This window comes from Trachymyrmex cornetzi, unplaced genomic scaffold (genome assembly GCF_001594075.2).
Source record: "Trachymyrmex cornetzi isolate Tcor2-1 unplaced genomic scaffold, Tcor1.1 scaffold77, whole genome shotgun sequence".
NCBI classification, from domain to species: Eukaryota; Metazoa; Arthropoda; class Insecta; order Hymenoptera; family Formicidae; genus Trachymyrmex; species Trachymyrmex cornetzi.
In genome coordinates, this window is record NW_017300102.1 from 21,063 (window position 1) to 40,853 (window position 19,791).

Here is a 19,791-nt window from a genome sequence, read left to right on the forward strand (position 1 = left end):
CGCAGTTACTAGTAAAGTTACCAAAAAAGTAACTTGTAACTGTAACTTCGTTACAAGTAACGAGTTACTTCCATTCCCTGTTGATAGTTAATGTAGATATTGATAGTATAGATTGGATTCAATGTACGAATTTGATTTGGAAGGGGTAAAGATTTTGGATAAAGAGAGTATTTTACAAAAACGGCTTATATCCGAAATGATCTATATAAAACAGTAAAAAAAATGGTTTAAATTTAAAAAATGATACTGATCTGCTAGATTCTGCATACTCAGATATAGGGTAAATGGTCATGAATATGCCACACTTAAGCGAAATTAGATTTTTGAGTAATTATTTGTTCAATTTAAAGTAATTTTACATACTGATCTTCTTCTTACATCCTTTATCTATCATTTGTGTATAACTAGAATCGAATATATTCATTTTTTGTTATTAAAAATAAAGAAATACGAAAGTGCTGAAAATTGGGTAATATGCCACATACAAAAAAATACAATATATTCAATGTATAATGTATATAATATATATAATATACACAGGGTGTCCCGACCTTTTTTGCCAATCACTTTTGTGTAGATAGAGTGGATTAAACTGAATCGAAAAGTCCTCTACCATTTTGCAATTTTCGCAATAGTTAACAAGATATTAATTACTAAAAATTGCAAAATATTGGTCTTGAATATTTTTTTACTCAAATACTATCAACTTTACAGAAAAACTGCAAGAGACAAAAATTATTTATTTTCTTCTCATAAAGTTCTGAGAATTTTTTGATAATTTTTTCAGAATTTTTTAATACCGTATTTTCTTATGTTGATAAAAATAAGAAAATGCAATACTAAAAAGTTAATAAAAAATTCTGAAAAAATTCTCGGAACTTTATGAGAAGAAAATAAATATTTTTTGTCTCTTGCAGTTTTTCTATAAAGTTGATAGTATTTGAGTAAAAAATTATTCGAGACTAATATTTTGCAATTTTTAGTAATTAATATCTTGTTAACTATTGCGAAAATTGCAAATTGGTAGAGGACTTTTCGACTCAGTTTAGTCCGCTCTATCTACACAAAAGTGATTGGCAAAAAAGGTCGGGACACCCTGTATATATATTTGTATATATATGTACGTATATGTATATATACGTATATATATGTGTATATATGTATATACCCAATAGCCAAATGCATTGTATTTGCTGACATGTTGCCGAAAACCGTTGCAGCAACCAATTTCAACAAACTCAGGACAAGGTGAGACAGCATTATGTCTGTTGCGTTGAACTCAATGGAATTTGAATTCTTGCGATAGCAAATTGATGGCAACATGTCAGCATGAATATTCTCGACGACAACTCGTGTTGTCAATTTGTCATTAGCGAATAACAGCATATTGTCAGTAAATCAGCAACAACTTGAAGGCAACTTGTCATCATCCGCATGTTTACAACAACATGGTACACCATCCGCAGAAAATAGCATGTTTACAACAACATGATGGCAACATATGCCAAATAATGAGTGCTCTACATAGCTAGCAATATGCCAACAAAACGTGCTGTTCCAATACGTAATATGCTTATAATACATTTATTATACATTTTATTGTACATTTTATTATACATTTATACATTTATACATTTATTATACATTTATTTTATTATATATTTTATTATACATTTTCAACTTTGGTTATAAATTTTGAAACACAGGCTACATATATACTTATATTTAATATGCTGTATAATTCTCATAACCAAGGATAACTTCAAACTTATAGATAGTACATTTTATCATATATAAATTCTCAAAAATATTTAATATGAATATTATATACATTATTAATTCAAATATCTCTGATTTTTATATAATGTTAGATGCAATATTAAATAAAAAAGAAGAATTACCTGTGATAAAATTACGTCCTGTTTCACCTCGGAGCACGCTGTCTTCTTAATTAATTAATAGCTCCTCTCTCTAAAAGTCTCGGAAGCAATACGGTCAGATCACGTCTCATGAGAGTATGCTAAACGCAATTTTTTGCGTGATTCAGGTATAGCGATCAAACTGTACCGCGGTTAAGACTATCTTCGTCATCAAAAGACGAAGATAGCCTTAGCCGCGGAACAGTTTGATCGCTATACCTGAATCACGCAAAAAATTGCCTTAAATCAAAATATAATATGATGCAGTGCCCGCGAAAATGGCGTAACCCGAGCGGACACCGGTGATCGGGCGTCTGCGTCTATGTTCTAAGTTGTTACGCCGCACGGACACGCGACAAGACGAATAGACTGGTCGTCCAGATCCGCGGGACAATTATAAAAATATGCAAAAGAATGGCACACGAACCGAGACACGTCCACCGCAAATGAATTCCTCAGAACAACTCAGAGAAGTGAAACACGGCAACACGCTGTTAAGGAACGGAAGTTTGCTGTCTCTTTGCAATGAAGCAAACTTCATCTAGTACATCGCAATAACTACAAGCGGACTTGAGTTTGCATCACTGATTCAAATGGCATGTTATATATAATTATATATAATTATTATATAATATTAATAATTATTATATATATAAGTTTTTATACATAGTTTTATATAATTATATATAAAACATTTTTTCCCGGATCTATTATTTAATATGTTCTTATTTTATTTAACTATTACGCGTAATATGATTAATATAAACTTGCAATTTTTTAAATATACACCAGATGATATATATTTTATTGCAATATACATATATTAAATCATAAGTAATTATAGGAATAAACTTGAATCTTTTATGAGCTAGTACTCAGATTACATTCATAATTATAAAATTATAGAAAACAATATATTATTAGAAATATGAATAAATTAAATTAGTATTTTTAATTTAAATATGAAATATATATATCTTTTTGCGAAAAAGTTGTTGAAAACGTGTGACATTTTATATTGTCAACATTTTGTTAGCAACGAGCTACAATTAAAAAAATTCATAGCTTGAAGACATATTTGCAACAACGGATAGAAATTATTATACATGTTCTGTTGCTGTGTCATATTTTCATCATGATGCTCAAAATAAAACATTAATTATTCGTTGCTAACATGTTGCTGTCATGTTGCTGACAACATAATGTACCACTATTGCTTACAGTTTGCTCTAGAAATTTCGACAATTGATTACATGTATAAGCAATCATGTTGTTGTATCCATAATATGTCCTATTTTGATGTCAGCAAATGTACAACAAAGATGTAACAACATATGCAATGCATTAGTTTGCACAATATGCTATATCACACTTGGCTATCTGGATATATGTATATGTATATTTTCATTTTAACCTACTCTAATAGATTAACAAGCTAATCGAGCTAAATATTGTGTAATGTTTAAATAATAACTTACATAAAGCACTATAAAAGTTATAAGAAGCACATTTTCGTATACCATACAGTCATATTATCTCATAAAAACAATATTGTTGCCAGGAAATTGTTGCTACTTATGCAATATGTTAACCACACAATTATACACAATGTTGTAGCACTGACGCAAGCGTTGCTAATCGGTATTATTGTAATGATACATTACAATGATATATTATTTGACGAGCTTATTATATTACAGATATATTACGAATATGAAACACGAAGAAAGTGTTGTGAGTAATGTTCAATTTGAAGATGAGTGTTCGTTGAATCTTTACTCGATTGTAGATTAATATATGTTGTGCAACATTTACTGCTACTACTACCCCCATAACCTTAGATCTACGTTTACGCAATTCAGTTAACCGTGAGTTGTGGAATTGGGCCTTAAGGCCCAGTTTCACAACTCACGGTTAATTCTTAACAGAGGTTCAACTTGTTTCTCATTTCTTTCCAATTCTAGAATTGGAAAGAGATAATGAATAAGTTGAACCTCGGTTAAGAGTTAGGGGCTCCGCACAATAAAAGGAACAGGGAACAGAGAACAAAGAATAAGAATTTCAACCTATCAGAAATCATGTATTGTGAAATACACACTGCGTATTCCACAATACATGATTTCTGATAGGTTGAAATTCTTATTCTCTGTTCTCTGTTCCCTGTTCCTTTTATTGTGCGTTACCTTTTATTGTGAGTCCCTTACCTGTGAATTGTGAAACTGGGCTTAAATGAGCCTCATGTAACCGTCGGTTAATTTAACCGAGATTGGTGAAAGACCCTAAAGAATGAAAGTCAAATGTTCTTTATATTTACACGAAAATGATTTTCAATAAAAAAAAATCTGCGTTTATAAATTCAATAATTATAAAACTGAAAAATTTTAGATCTCTCTAATACAAAGATGTGCATGTGCCTTTTTGCGAAATGACTAACCTTTATGTAAAACTGCGACTAGTATGATTTAGTCTTTTTCTAATTTCACCAATAGGTTGCGTAGTTGTATATTTTATATATGTGCACGTAGTTGTATATTTTATAAATCACTATACTATTGAATTCTAAATTTAATAAAAAATTATTAGGTATACAACTTTGCTTCCGCCGTTTTTTTTCCGAAATTCGAGGCTTTATTGTAAAAAATTTGTTATACATTTGTGATTCAAAGTATTGTCCATCGCTGGCCACTACTTTCTCCCATCTTTCGGGCAGTGTACGAATCCCGCGTCGAAAAAACTGGTCACCTTTTGAGACGATCCACGAATCGATCCAATTTTTTACTTCTTCATAAGACCGGAAGTGCTGGTCAGCCAGGCGTGTGCCATTGATCAAAACAAGTGATAGTCAGGGAGCAACGTCTGGAGAATACGGCGGGTGGGGTGGGACTTCCCATTTCAACGTTTCCAAGTATGTCTTGTACTTTCCCAACATGAGATCGAGCATTGCCATGCTGCAAAATCACTTTATCGTGTCTCTCGTTGTATTGCGGCCGTTTGTCTTTCAATGTTTGGCTAAAACGCATCAATTGCGTTCGATACCGATCGCCTGTGATTGTTTCAGTCGGTTTTAACAGCTCATAATACACACTACGCTGAGCTGGTCCCACCAAATACAGAGCATGACCTTGGAGCCGTAAATATTCGGTTTGGCCGTTGACATGGAAGCATGGCCGGGAACTCTCCATGATATTCTGCGCTTGGGGTTATCGTAATGAACCCATTTTTCGTCCCCAGTCACAATGCGATGCAGGAATCCCTTCCGTCTTTGCCTTTCAAGCAGCTGTTCACAAGCAAACAAACGCCGTTCAACATCTCTCGGCTTCAACTCGTACGGCACCCAATTTCCTTGCTTCTAAATCATTCCCATGGCTTTGAGGCGTTTTGAAATGGCTTGTTGAGTCACTCCCAATGATTGTGCCAATTCTTCTTGATTTTGACACGAATCTTGATCAAGTAATGCCTCCAATTCTGCATCTTCGAAAACCTCTCTTCCACCGCTATGCCGGTCTTCGACGTCAAAATTACCGTTCTTGAAGCGTTGAAACCATTTACGACACATTCTTTCACTAATAGCGGCCTCACCATAAGTATTTGAGAGCATTCGATGAGTCTCAGCCGCAGATTTCTTCATATTGAAGCAGAAAATTAAAATCTCCCGCAAATGACGAGAATTTGGCTCGTAAACTGACATTTTCAATCGAGAATTACTTTATGATGCGGGCACAAATCGACTAATGTTTCTATGGGGTTATGTTAATATGTTGACAGATGCCCAAGCTTATTGTATGACGTTTATGATCTATTTATTTCGACCACCACTTACCGCTAAAGCCATCTATATGAAAACGGCGGAAGCAAAGTTGTACACCTAGTACAAGATTGCAAACATGCAGAAAAATTTTTAAGTAGTAAATCATTGAAAAAAATTAGATGCAAAAGACAGAATTTGTATATTTATTTATATCTGAATTCATTTAATTTTTCGTTTGTAATACACAGAAATCATATGTAAATATCTTATTTATTTATTTCAACTTTAAAAGAGTGAAAACTTATTTTATTTTTACAAATATTTCTTACACATATACGTATCTTACTCTTTTTTGTGTTTGCAGCTATATACTGATTTCTTTTTTTCTCTTGATAAAGGTTTGTTCTTTATTCCAGCACTACCTGAATTGGTGCACACAACGCAATAAGTTGAAGTGAAACAAATATATGTTTCGCTTCAACTTATTGTATCTTATACACCAGTTCAAACATTGCAGAAATAAAGAACAGACCTTATGTTTTAAGGTTCCTGAGTAATCACCACAGCCATGTTGAATCATGATATGAGAAGCGAGAATGACATGTTAATTTTTGTTACTGACGTCAAAATTCAATATGGCTATGGTGACTACTCAGGAGCCTTAATAATGAAAAAATCTATTATGCACGTTACATTAATAAGTTTTCACAAGATACATTTTTTCATGTCCAACTTAGTGGCGTAATATAGAATACAAGTCCATTATGTGCAATAATTTATACTCGCGCTAATTATACTCGTTACTTTTATCTAAACTTCTCGTTAATATGCAAAAAAATGTTCGAAAAGACGAAAAAATCGATGTGGAAACAGATAGTATATACATTATACATATTATGATGAGCGCACATGTAATACATACAAGTTACTTTTCATATACCTGTATAACTGTGCATCTTAGAAAATATTTGACTTGTCTATGTTATTCAAACGCAACAATATAAATTATACAAGGAAGAACCACGATATAATAGAAATATTTCTCTGCAAAATACAGAATGTTTCCACTGAACCGCGATCGATTATACTTGATTACGTATTACATATCTTCATACTTTTAGTTATTCTTAAATCACGAGACAATTTTGAATCGATAAAAAATGTAAGAAAGACTTAAATAGTATCACATATTGATGTATATTTTTGCTAAGTATTTATAATTTCATCTTTATCTACTGTATGAATCACGCAATTTATTAGTGCACCGCGACCTGCTGTTTGTATATATTGTATCAGAATTACTAAAAGATTCTTCAAAAAATTTTATGCTTATTTTCCGTGTGAAATTACAGCTTGCAGGCGTGTGTAGAAAAAAATAGGTCCGTTAATAAAAGAACTTTACACAACTATGTGACCGATAAATTAACTTATATATTATTTCGCATTATGGCATCACTTCTGTTACACGCATATTAACGATGGGTCGCAGTTCCTGTTGTGCATAATCTTCCGGTAATGGTAACTGAGATATCAGACGGACCAATAACTTCGTGACAGATCTTTGCTCATTTTTCTGCAGCAATAGCATATTTCTAGCTAAATGTAGAGTCCTTTTTGCAATTTCAGCTTGGCATAATCTAGAAATACGGAAAAAATGCCTTAGTTACACAGTATAAAGAAGTAACAGCTTGCAATAATATGTATTTGCCATACTTATGTTTAGCAGTTAAACATGGGAATTGATCAATTTTATGACATAAGTTCGTTAATCGAGGTTTCAGAGTTTCCAGTTGATAAGTTAGTCCACAGTAGTCAGGAGCGGATTTTAACAGACTCTGAATCTCGCTAGTTATTTCCATATATTCCCATAAGAGCTGTCCTTGATATGACCATCCGCTAATCGTGCTGCTACATTCAATTGGTACTAGTGAACTTAATAATGATTTCAAATATTCGTAGTTTTCTGCAACATAAAATATTAAATAAAATTGTTTATAACGTACTGATGTAGAGTGTTTATAAAGTCCTGAGACGATAAGATATCTCGAAAATAAAAATTTTTTTGAAAGAAAAATATTAAATAAAAAAGTTATCAAGTAATGCGTTAGATGGGTACTGCTATTTGATCTTGAACAAAATTTCCAAGGAGATTGTGTCAAGTATTTTAAATGAAACCCTCTTCTACTTTTTATTACGTATTGTCATAGCAATTGTCGAGCCATTTTTTTGAAATACTGGTCATAAATTGGTCATAATTATTGGGTCAATGCATAACATCTTAAAAAAGAATAAATATCATTCATTCACAAATTCACTTGATTCAAGGATTATTATATAAATAATAATTTTGATCGTCGGATTGAATTTAATTGTAATTAATGTAAATCGACATAATTGCCGAAACGATAAAAATTCACGTTGAACGATACAAGCACCCAACATTCACAAAAATTGAAACTTTGAAAACTTAAGTTCTTCCAAAACACTAGTTAAAAAAATGTTTACGATTAGTATTTTGAAAAGGTTACAAGAATATGCAATAAAAAATAAGAAGGTTCCATTTAAACTCTAAAGATAATCTTTAGCAGACCTTGAAGACTTAGGTCAAATTGTTATATTCATCTAATGTATGACTTAATCCCAGCTCGATACCCAGCAACTAAGTTAAATACTTTTAAAATTTTATTTCAAAATATCTTGCTATCCCAATACTCCCGAAGCTATTTAACAATTTTGTACAAGAAACCGATACCATTTATTATAGCATCAGCTGCCAAATGCTCTATAATAATTTCATGGGCTTGGGTCCACTGTTCCGCCTGAATGTAATACCAAGCTGCTTCGCCATACCTGCAAAAGTGTCAATTTTCTTTAAATATGCTCAGAGTTTTATTCTAATTAACAAATGTAACAATCTTTTTAAATTTTTTAAAATTTAAGTATATGAATTTATCCAAATATATTGTCAAATACCTCTTATTGATGCTACTTTTAATAGCTTTGGCTTGATGAATCCAAACCAATGATATACCAAGCTCTTCTTTCAAGAATTGCTCATGCTTCACGTATTCCGGAGTGTCCTCTATTTCTATGTGACGTAACAGCAAGTCTTGCACAGCAATTCGTCGCCTAGACGAATCTCGTAGGTGTAATACTACGAATATTGCCCAATGCCAAAGTCCATGTGCCTCCAATTGTGTCGCAAAGTTTGTATGTGTTAATGCAGCAACATGATCAGAGAGATGCGTGTAGCCCAAAGCTACGAGTGTTTGTTGCATCAACCAACTGTCAGGATAATATATTATAAAGTATAATATACAGAGAGAGGAAAAAATATGGAACCGATCTCGAAAAATATCTCGAAAATAAGACGTTGGAGAGAAAAATATTTCATATAAAATGAAGTTTTAACAAATGCATTAAACGGTGATACTTATTTGACCTTGAGTGTAAGTACGAAAGAGCTCTGAAGGCCAATTTTAATAAATAAGTATCGCTGTTTGATGCATTTGTTGAAACCTTATTACTTTTATATGAAACATTTTTTTTCTCCAATACCTTTTTTCCCGAAATATTTTACCAGTTCCATATTTTTTCTCACTCTGTGTAAAAAAATTGTGTCATCATACTGAAAACGATTATTTATAAAGATTGAGAAATGTTCTGTTAATTAGCACTTCCTTAATATACACTAGAATAATTACTAAGTCTAAATACTTAGACTAATTACACTGTTAAATAAAAAAAATTTATTTTTTGAACAACAAAGGAAATTGTTTTCCGTAATTTTTTGGGCGATGAATACGATCCTATTTATCAAATTCCTCTATCGTGTCACAATTTTGGAAGGTTTGTGATTAAAGTTTTAAAAAAGAACAACTTTTGTATACCGATTTTATTACAACCACGATATGTCACGTGTTGAAGAGGTTTCATTGCAATCAAAATTAAATATGTTGTTAGGACTTCTTTCAATTTTTAAAAGAAATTCGTTATGTCGATTACAATTAAAAAAATATTTATGATTAACCATTCGATACTCTGGGTATGGCATATCCAGCTTTCTTTTTTAATGTTTCTTTTAATGTATGCTCTCTCTCTCTCTCTCTCTCTCTCTCTCTCTCTCTCTCTCATAACTTTTTCTTAATAAAGATACATACATTTTCTGGAATCGTCAAGTTTTTTAATATCTGATGTTTTAATTGAAAAAAAATGTTTACGATACGTTTACTTTTATGAAAGTTATATATATATTTGAGCATGGGCGTCCAGAAGAGAGGGCAAAAGGGAGCATTTATTCCTCACATTGGGACCTTTCCTCAGGTTCAAATCCTGGTTGACGTAATATTTTTCACAATAAGTTCTGTACAGTTTTTCTAATTTAATTTAGAGGGAATTATTAGCGTTTCAGACTGATTGTGTTGAAAATCCTTAAGTTATCGGTGCACAATCATATCTGAAATAAATTGATTTAATAAAGAATAGATATATATTGTATTATTCGAAACATCTAACTTTGATCGCTAATGGCGTTCTCTATCGTATTTGATGTATTCATATACGGTCATTCTTAGTCTTAATATTGTTCGTCACAAATTAAATTGACAAGCGATTTAATTTGTTCTCAATCGAGCATCCATCTGTAAATAAATTTATTGCAAAAAATATTATCTCGGCCGGGAGTCGAACCCGGGATCTCTAGTATTTCGATCTTGGTGGTCTAAAGATTCTAAAGGTTTAGAACGCTCGTACGGAACGCTAGAGATCCGAGTTCGACTCCCAGCCGAGGTAATGTTTTTTGCAGTAAATTAATTTTTCGCAATAAGTTTATTTACAGATTTCAGCACATTAACATCTTTCTAATAGGATGCCTGTTTAAGTATCAAATTATTAAATTGCTTGTCAATTTCATTTGTGATGATAAATTACAAATTAGCAAAAAACTAATGAGTTTTTGCAGACTCTTTTAATTAAAACAATTAATAAAATCATAAAATATATATTACAGGCAATAGGAGTCGACGCTGGTTATCAATTAGCGCTATTTTTCTTAATATTAAAGTATAAACCTTAATTTTGAACATTTCCACTCATGGTTTGAGTCTTCATCAGCAATCTATCTTGCACCCTAGCGCAACGATTGGAATATTGCATGACAAACTATGAGTGGAAACGTTCAAAGTTAAGGTTTATATTTTTAGTATTAAGAAAAATTGTGCTAATTGATAACCAGCGTCGAGCTATATAAACCTATTGCCTGTAATATATATTTTATGATTTTATTAATTGTTTTAATTTGTGATATTACAGTAATTCAGTTGCGTTTCTAAGTTCGAAAAGTCAATTCGGCGCGCAGTTCAAATACTACATACGTAGTATATAAATTTACACGCAAATTATTTAAGCATCTAAAATCCAGCTTCAACCAATTACAAGCTTTAACTTTTTGTTTTTTTTTATAATCGTACTTAATATTTTTATGAACAAAATAATGAGATAAATCAATTGGTGTAAAGAAAACACATAATTGCTTTAGAAAAAATATGTATGCAAATGGATTTTAAATAAACAACTATGTGTTTTCTTTACACAAATTGATTCATCTCATTATTTTATGCATAAAAGTATTAAGATATAGTTATTAAAAAATGAAAAGTTTATGAAATATTTTACATTCATGTCAAAATGTGTCCAATGTTTCAAAGAGTATATCTCGGAATGAACTTAGAGGATTGTATTTGTGAAACATTTTGATCCTATATTTTATTTTAGTTAAATTTCGAAGTTACTAAATGTAAGAGAACTCACATAAAAATGAGCAGTCTTTCTTAAAATTGTAATTTGGTAGAGGAATTTAATAAACAAAGTTATATTCAACCTAAAAAAATATAGGAAATGATTACTTTCGTTCTTGTATTTTTTTTTGTTAAACAGTGTTATTTACACATTATCACCTGCGAATTAATTTGTGCATGCTTTTGTTTTTATGTATGGATACACGCATATAAATTTGTGTAAAAATTAAAAGTATTTATAATTAAATAGAAAGAAATAGATTATATATAGCTTTGATGTTATCTCGATTTTATATATGCCTCATTATACCTATACTGTTTCTACTGGGATATTGCTATAATACGAAATTACCTCAATCTGTAATCCAAAGGATTGGCGGTATATGATAGTGGATTCAGAAGTTCGCCCAAATCATGATTTCCCGTGCAATACAATTTTAAAAGTTGAAAACAGAGATCGTGTATCCGTTTGCCGTTATTTAACTCGGCGTCGTAATCGTTCTCTTTATACTCAGGTTCAGGAATTGCCGCGTACGCTTGAGCTTCCGTTGTATTGAAAGATGCTTCATAGAGATCTAAGGCATCAGTGATCGAGGAAGTTGGCGGTGACAAATACCATAGATGAATGGCAAATGCCCGCTTCCAGTCCAGATCCTCGCACACATTAATGGTGCCGTGTTTGCTGGAGATAAGCGGTTCACCCGCAACCAACATGAATAGCTTTAGACGATCAATTGTGAGATGTTCGTCTACATCGGTTTCTTGCCATAACGCAAGTTGTTGTTTAATCAGTTTCTTGACTGTCGCACCACTTCGTAATTGCGCCATCAATAATGCCAGACAGTGATCTCCGGCTTTCCGTGCTTCCTGACAAGCATCCTCCAGTTTGCAAGCAGAAAGCAGCGACAATATTATTTTCTCGTGAGAATTCTTAGTTACAATGTCGATGTTTTTGATCTCTCGTTCGATCGTTTTCTGGACCACATTCCTTAACCACTCGCCTACGGCTTCTCTTCTCACTATGACGTTATAATGTTCCTCATTGGCGTTATTAGCTGTGTCTTGATCGATGTAATTTCCCCAGAGTGCTACGCATAAAGTCCACACAATACTCGCGTACTGACGATATAATCTTTCGGTGGCGCTGCCACACTGCATCTGTTCATCATTGGCATCCTCGCTTGGTCTTTGTTCCTTTTCAGCAAGATCCTGCGCTAACGTACAATGTAATCGCAACGCTTCGTTCGCACTGTCAGTCGTTACGTCAAACGTGGGACAGTCTCCCTCATGACCCATCACGCAATGATCCAGTTGGATTCTCAAGTGACATTCTATACTATCCTTGAACATCTTCGTGTCATACTCGTCACCACCTACGATCTGTAAACGTTGAACAATTACAGTCGATGAGACATCGTCTGACAGACGACCAGAGACGTAACGGCTTAATTGACTAAATGTGTTTTTTAGTTGCATCTTGATTGCCTGTTCCTGCGTGCTCAGAGATAACAATGTCAGACCGGCACCCCAACTTGGTCGAAACGTCCTGCCCATGTATATACCGGTGTCGGCAACGCAACGAAATCGCAACTTATTCAACCTGGACTCTTCAAGCGGAACAACCTCATAGTGATACTTCAACACGTTTGTCACTGGTGTAATCACAGGTGGTGGAATAGCTTTTTCAATAAACTGTTTGTCTTTGACACCGATACAAGGTAAATGTGACTTTCTGCTCGATGTGTAAAGCACGTTTTCCGGACACGCAGATAGTGCTTTATTTGCGATAAGAGTCGCTCGTAAAGTCGTAGCGTTGTATGGAACTTCGTCATTCTTGATTTCTGTAATATCTGGGAAATAGCTTGTCAAAGTTTTCTGTACGGAAGAGAAAATACCATTGCTTGTTCCGTCGTTTACATCTTCATCGTTTACGTCGAAAAAGCTTGCTTTCATAAGCTGTAACTTATGACTGTCTGTACCGGTTACACGAGCGTTATCACCGATCGGACTAATGGTCATTCGTTTTTCGTAATTGTAATCTCCAGGAACAAAGCCAGAACAACCAAATGGAGTTTCCTCGACTGGACTGACGATCATTCCTCGTTCCTCGTAATTGTGATCGTTGTAGGTAAAATGGTCAATTGGGACCTTTCCTAAAAAATTGCTCTCGATCATACTCAGATGCTTGCTGTTTCCGATTTTCGTACCGTCAAGCGTTCCATTGATCGCTCCATTGATCGCTTCCTTATTTATCACCGTCGATGGATCAACCAGCTTGCCCTTTTGTATGGCCGTGGAGAATCCCTTCAATTTTTTTGCTTCTGAAGTTGACGGGATCTGATTGTCATCCTCGTCTGAATCACTGAGACCATACTTGGAAAAGTGGTCGACCTTGAATACCCATGAGCCAGTTTCCGGCCGATACTCGAGGAAACGGGTGTCGTGCTTCGCGGATACTCTACGTAATTTCCCTTCGTAGTTCATCGCGGCGAGTCGCTGTGGATCCATAATCGGCTCATGCAGCGATTTGTCATGCGGCCATACCTTATCCAAGGTGACCTGTGCCTTTCGATTCAGGCCTTGTCCCACTGGTGGCTTCTTCTCATCGTCGGGATAAATAATCACCTCTTTATGACGAAAATGTACTGTAATGGCAATGGTATACCAGTCACATATAATATGTAAATATAATTCTTCTTCCAAAGAAAGATGTTTATATACAGAGTATATCATAGTATATAAATATAATATAGTCGCAGTAGAATATATTAATTATAGTGAAATTGAAAAATACAACGCAATATATTACAAAATATTTATAAAAAGTTAATATATCAATATATTAATTAATATATTTATGCAAATTACCGATTTCATCAAGATTCAAGCCATAAATATCAAACGAATCCGGAAAGTATACGTTGCCATAACCCTCACGGCCGATGGTAAAGTTCGGTACGATGCACGTCTCGCCGCAAACGAAATCGTCTAGTTTATCGAGCGATGGAATGGTATAATAGCCTGCTCGTCGTAATGTAACTTTAGCCATGTTCATAGACCAGTTTGATTGTAACATCGAAAATGAATTTTCATCCGTTTCCTGGCCGGATTCTTGGAAAATTATAGAACAAAAATTTAAAATAACATGTAAAAGAATTTCTCATGTCTTTGAAAAAAATTTGTTTGGTTACTTTGAAAATTAACTATATACAGTACCGCTCAAAATTGTATCATCTTTCGATTTTTTGAGCATAACTTTTGTCGAAGTGAATCGAATGCGCTCAAATTTTTAGTAGACACTTGGTGGCAGGTGTCTGTATGTAAAGTATAATGAGATTTGACAATGTACACCGTGATTTTTAATTTTTTATTAATTTTCCCAAAATCGCATTATTGTACTTTCTTTACTTTTCATGATACAACCAAATACAACAAGTATTTGTCATGATGTAAAACGGTAAATCTAACTATTAAAATTAGATCATGGAAGTAAAAACTACGGTTGTATCATGAAAAGTAAAGAAAGTACAATAATGCGATTTTGGGAAAATTAGTAAAAAATTTAAAAAATTACGGTATACATTGTCAAATCTCATTATACTTTACATACAAGGTACACCTGTCACCAAGTGCTTACTGTAAAAATTTAAGCGCATTCGATTCACTTTGACAAAAGTTATGCTCAAAAAATTGAAAGGTGATACAATTTTGAGCGATACTGTATATAAATCTATACCATTTTATAATCATATTAAATAGTAAATGACAATATAATTTATAAATTATTTAATAGTTATTATAAATTATTTAATAGTTTACCTGCACTTTGCATGGTAAGATTCACAGAATTTTTCTCATCAAAAGTAGAATTTAGTGGCACTTCGATCAAATTAATCGGTTCTGAATGATTTGATATATTATTTTGCGTTCTTAATTCGACCACTGTATTATTCATCTCTTCGGATACATTTGTTCCAGAAAAGGGTGATTGCTGCCCCTCAAGCAATTCATCATTTGAAATTTTATTCTTCCGCGGAAGTGTTGACTTTAACCTGTGTAAATTACATTTAAAGATATTCAAATATATTTTTTTTATGTTTGTATTAACTTAAACAAATTCGAGATATGAAGATCCGAAAAATATATTTTGCATTACCAAGATGTAGATGATCGTCGATCATTCGCAAATCGATTATTATCTTGGCTGTGATTTTCTTTGTCACTGACTTCAATATTGTTACTATGTATTATATTTGTATCTGTCCTATCATCTGCGGTATCATTTGTCACGGATTCCACATTTTCTATGGGAGATTGAATCGAAGAATTTGTCGCTAATTTCGGTCGTAATACTAAACGTTTTGCACTTGGCCGAGGTTGAAAAGCCTCGGTTATCACGGGATCCTCTTCTTCGAGACCATCAAACAAAGATTTCTGGAAAGGCATTTCGTAAAATAATTTAATATTCCATTTAATAATGATTTAAAAGAAATATTTTATAACCATATTCTATATTTAAATATTTAAAAACTAACTTAATAAAAGAAGATATTAAAAGAGGTGTTTTAAAGTTCTCAAATTACACCCGAATGAATCTTGAAAAATGTTTGGGTCTTCAAAACATAGAAAATAACAATCGTTTTTTCAAATCAAAAATAACAAACTGAGAAGTAGTGGGAACATTGCTAGTGGAAAAAATGCCTTAAATATAGTAAAAAATGTCATTATTCTCTCATATACGGTTATTAATTGCAAAATTATAATTTTAGCCAGAAATGTAAGTACTTTCTGTATGTAAAGAATCACTTTAGCACTATCTAGGATGCATCACGTGGAGGTACGGTCTGTATCCCTCTCTGCTGTGTGTACGCGCGCGCGCGTGTGAAATGCAGATGAAGTGTGAATTTTCATTTCATTTACACTTTTATCATAATCTGATGGTACAATAATGATTTCCTTAAAATAACCATCAAGAAATTAAGGGATCGAGATGTTTTCTTAAAATCGAGCTTCACCGAAAAATTACTCTTGATAAAGCTTGATTTCAAAAAAATATTTCCGTGGTCAATTTCTTGAGTTATTTTGAAAAAAAAAAAAAAAAAAAAATCATTATCATCACCAGATTCTGAACGAAAGCAGATGAAATGTAAATTCGTTCCCATTATATCTACATCATAAGCACGCACGCACACACGCACACGAAGTAGAGTTCAATATCAATAAATACCATAGGAATGAACTGTGGGGTTCTAATTTATCACGGGATGTTAGGCGAACTGTATATCTCCACGCGGAGCATCTTGGATAGTGTTAAAATAGTCCGCGATTTTTATATGCAGAATGTACTTACATTTCTGGCTAAAATTATGATTTTCCCATTATTTGTCGTAAATGTGAATAATACTATTTTTGCTATATTTAAGCCATTTTAGTAATGTTTCCATCACTTCTCAGAGAAACGATTGTTATTTCCTGTTTGAGGATTTACCCAACAATGATTTTTTAAAAATCTATTCAAGTATAATTTGAGGGTAAAAATAATTTTTTAACCCCCTCATTTACCTTAGATAGTTGTGTAGAACTGACAACTCTAGCTTTAATTTTCGGAGATTTATTATTTGCAGTAACTCTATATTGCGGACTGTTCAATACTTTCGATGCTGGATTTGTAGGTTTTAAAAGTTCCTCAGTCTTCCCAGATGCCTATAAAGATACACATTACAACCAAAAATTACAATACTTCTTTCAATAAATCGACAAGGTACTTACTGGTAAAAGATTCTTCAATAATGGTGAATCACCGAATGGTGCAGAAACGAGAGCCAAAATTTGCTGATGTACTGGTACTGAACCGTTTGTTTTAGTTTGGTTTGCCATTCTAAGGTAAATTTGTAATACTTATTCAATCTAATTATTAAATATTTAAATAACTAAACAAGCTTTTAATTGAAATTAATAAAATTAGATATATTAATGAAAAAGAATAAAGGCCGTTCTATAATTACATAAACATAAGAGAGGAAGTAGTAGTAATAATAGTGAATATACAATAAATTAATCTAAGGCCCAATTTTTCATTACTTGGTTAACTTAATTAGCTAAGTCAAGCTATCAGATTGGGTTAAGCTTAACCTGATGTTTCACCCAATGAGCTTCACCCATAACATCATCACAGATGAAGCCCATTAGATAAAACATCAGATTAAGTCTAATCACAAATTGACCAGAAAATAAAAAATCAGACTTAAAATAGAGGTTAAAGATACGTAGTAACTTGATTATGACAATCAGTTTGAACTTTCATCTCCAAATTGAATATTTCTCAGAACAGTATTCTCTTCGTTTATATTCCATGATATATCATAATATAACCAAAAACAATACAATAAAAAGCTTGACATGATACGAGTTGTCATGTTATCGACAAAAAAATGCTGGTGACATGAACACGTGCATAACAGCACTCGGATTGGTTAACTTTTATACCTTACACCATCGTAGTTATAAAAGATGAAATTAAACCATCTTTCACAACATATTTTACAACTGGCAATACTAGTTTACAACTACATCTTACGACACTTTATAACCAACTATGATTCACGCAATTGTAAAACGGTCTTTAATAAAATTAGAGCATAAATATTGCATTACCCTCCGCTGAGCGAGCTCATTCCTGTTCCAGATATCATATTAGAGGTCGTTCCAAAAGTAGAAGAACCAAATGTTCCGGAAGTGTTAAACGTTGTATTATTTCCAGCATTTCCAAACAAACTGCCTGGCTTTTGTTGCCCAAATAATGAAGAACCACCGCTCAAATTTAAACCAGTACTCGTGCCTATACACATATATACATATGTACATATATTATATACACATTCGCACACATATTCATATACAAGCTATAATAGAACGACTGTATCAAGCTCGTTTTTCGAAAAATGCATATGTTCCAGACAAAAATGTAGGGACGTGTTAGACAGCATGTTAGTATGGCCTTGAATAACGTTATTAAAGGATGTTTTCCAAAAGACACAGATGACACAGTGACTACGTTTACCCTTTAGTCCTGTTGCTCGTGTCCGAGCGTGGTGACTTCTCTTATATGCCTGTGGTGCGCACGCTGGTCGTACACAGTTCATATGGGACCTACGGTTTAATGTCGATTCTGAACAACAAAGTTTTTGTTTAGAGAGTATTCTTGGCAAGGATACTCTCGATGGATTGCTGCTTCCTTCCGAGAGTGTATGAAAATATTTTGGTTTTATGGGAATCGAACCCGGGATCTCTAGCATAGCAGACCAGTGTGCTGTCTATTCTGCCACATTTGCTCTCATACAACGTTTACACGGACACCCTTAACCCCTTAGCTGTCAGGCGAAAATCAGTTTTTCGTGCCATTTTTGTCTTGGAAAAAAATTTTCATTGATTTATCCTATAATTTTAGTGTTATGGTTTTGGAGGTCGCTGAATCCGAATCTGAAATCGGATTTTCAAAAAAGAAAAAACAAAAAAAAGAATAAAATCATAATGGAAATAAAAATAATAAAAAATTTAAAAACGCCAAAAGCACCAAAAAAATTAAAAAAATACAAAAAGTAAAAAAAAACGGAGTCAACAACCGCCATGTCCTCGATTCGTGACTCTGGGTTCGGCAGAGAGCGGGATATAAAAACAAAAAAAAATTCTTTTACATTTTTTACGATAGATAATTTGCCATGAATGGTTTGCTGAATTTTTATTCATCATAATGTATCCGAGTTTCAGATACTTAGAGTCAGGATTCAAATTCTAAATTCGCGATCACGAACTTCTAGAGATACAAATTTTTGTAGAAATCAAATCATTTTTCGAACTTGCGTCCGCCATATTGGATCCGCCATTTTGAATTTTGAAAATCCGATTTTAAATTTGGATTCAGCGACCTCAAAAACTTGATTTAATAAATTACAGTCGAATCGATGAAGTATAAACATGTTTTTTTTCAAATGCGCACATATGCGTCATGAGACGAAAATGGCACGACTTTTTTCTGCGCATATGTGCGTCACTGACACTCAAGGGGTTAATAGGGTTTAATAATATTCGTAGTTATGATACTGGCCAATCATAGCTATTCCTCTGAAGAATGGAATGACCATGATCCATGTAAATATAGTCAGTGTAACAGAGTGAAGTATCCTTGTTGTTTGTTAAACAAAGATGACATGATCACTGTGTCATATTGTGTCGCTTGCTGGAAAGCACCAAGTCACATAAAAACTAATTTGAAATTTTTTAATGAAAATTTCTATTTTTTATTGTATATCTTTGTAGCTGACTTCAAGAA

At 33.0% G+C, this 19,791-nt stretch overlaps 1 protein-coding gene across 1 annotated transcript in view; it reads right to left on the minus strand.

Annotated features, from left to right (window-relative positions):
* Nucleotides 1–7,078: 7,078 nt before the first annotated feature.
* The window catches only part of Nup98-96 (nuclear pore complex protein Nup98-96), a 34,420-nt gene continuing 21,707 nt past the window's right edge, over nucleotides 7,079–19,791 (minus strand). The window contains exons 10-20 of the mRNA XM_018518589.1: nucleotides 18,117–18,300; nucleotides 17,232–17,340; nucleotides 17,025–17,165; nucleotides 15,619–15,896; nucleotides 15,282–15,514; nucleotides 14,331–14,573; nucleotides 11,815–14,107; nucleotides 8,641–8,952; nucleotides 8,420–8,517; nucleotides 7,381–7,630; nucleotides 7,079–7,304 (exon numbers count right to left, since the gene is read on the minus strand). Coding sequence (XP_018374091.1) covers nucleotides 7,112–7,304; nucleotides 7,381–7,630; nucleotides 8,420–8,517; nucleotides 8,641–8,952; nucleotides 11,815–14,107; nucleotides 14,331–14,573; nucleotides 15,282–15,514; nucleotides 15,619–15,896; nucleotides 17,025–17,165; nucleotides 17,232–17,340; nucleotides 18,117–18,300 — 4,334 coding nt within the window. The 3' untranslated portion in view covers nucleotides 7,079–7,111. The remainder of the gene's footprint in view (nucleotides 7,305–7,380; nucleotides 7,631–8,419; nucleotides 8,518–8,640; nucleotides 8,953–11,814; nucleotides 14,108–14,330; nucleotides 14,574–15,281; nucleotides 15,515–15,618; nucleotides 15,897–17,024; nucleotides 17,166–17,231; nucleotides 17,341–18,116; nucleotides 18,301–19,791) is intronic.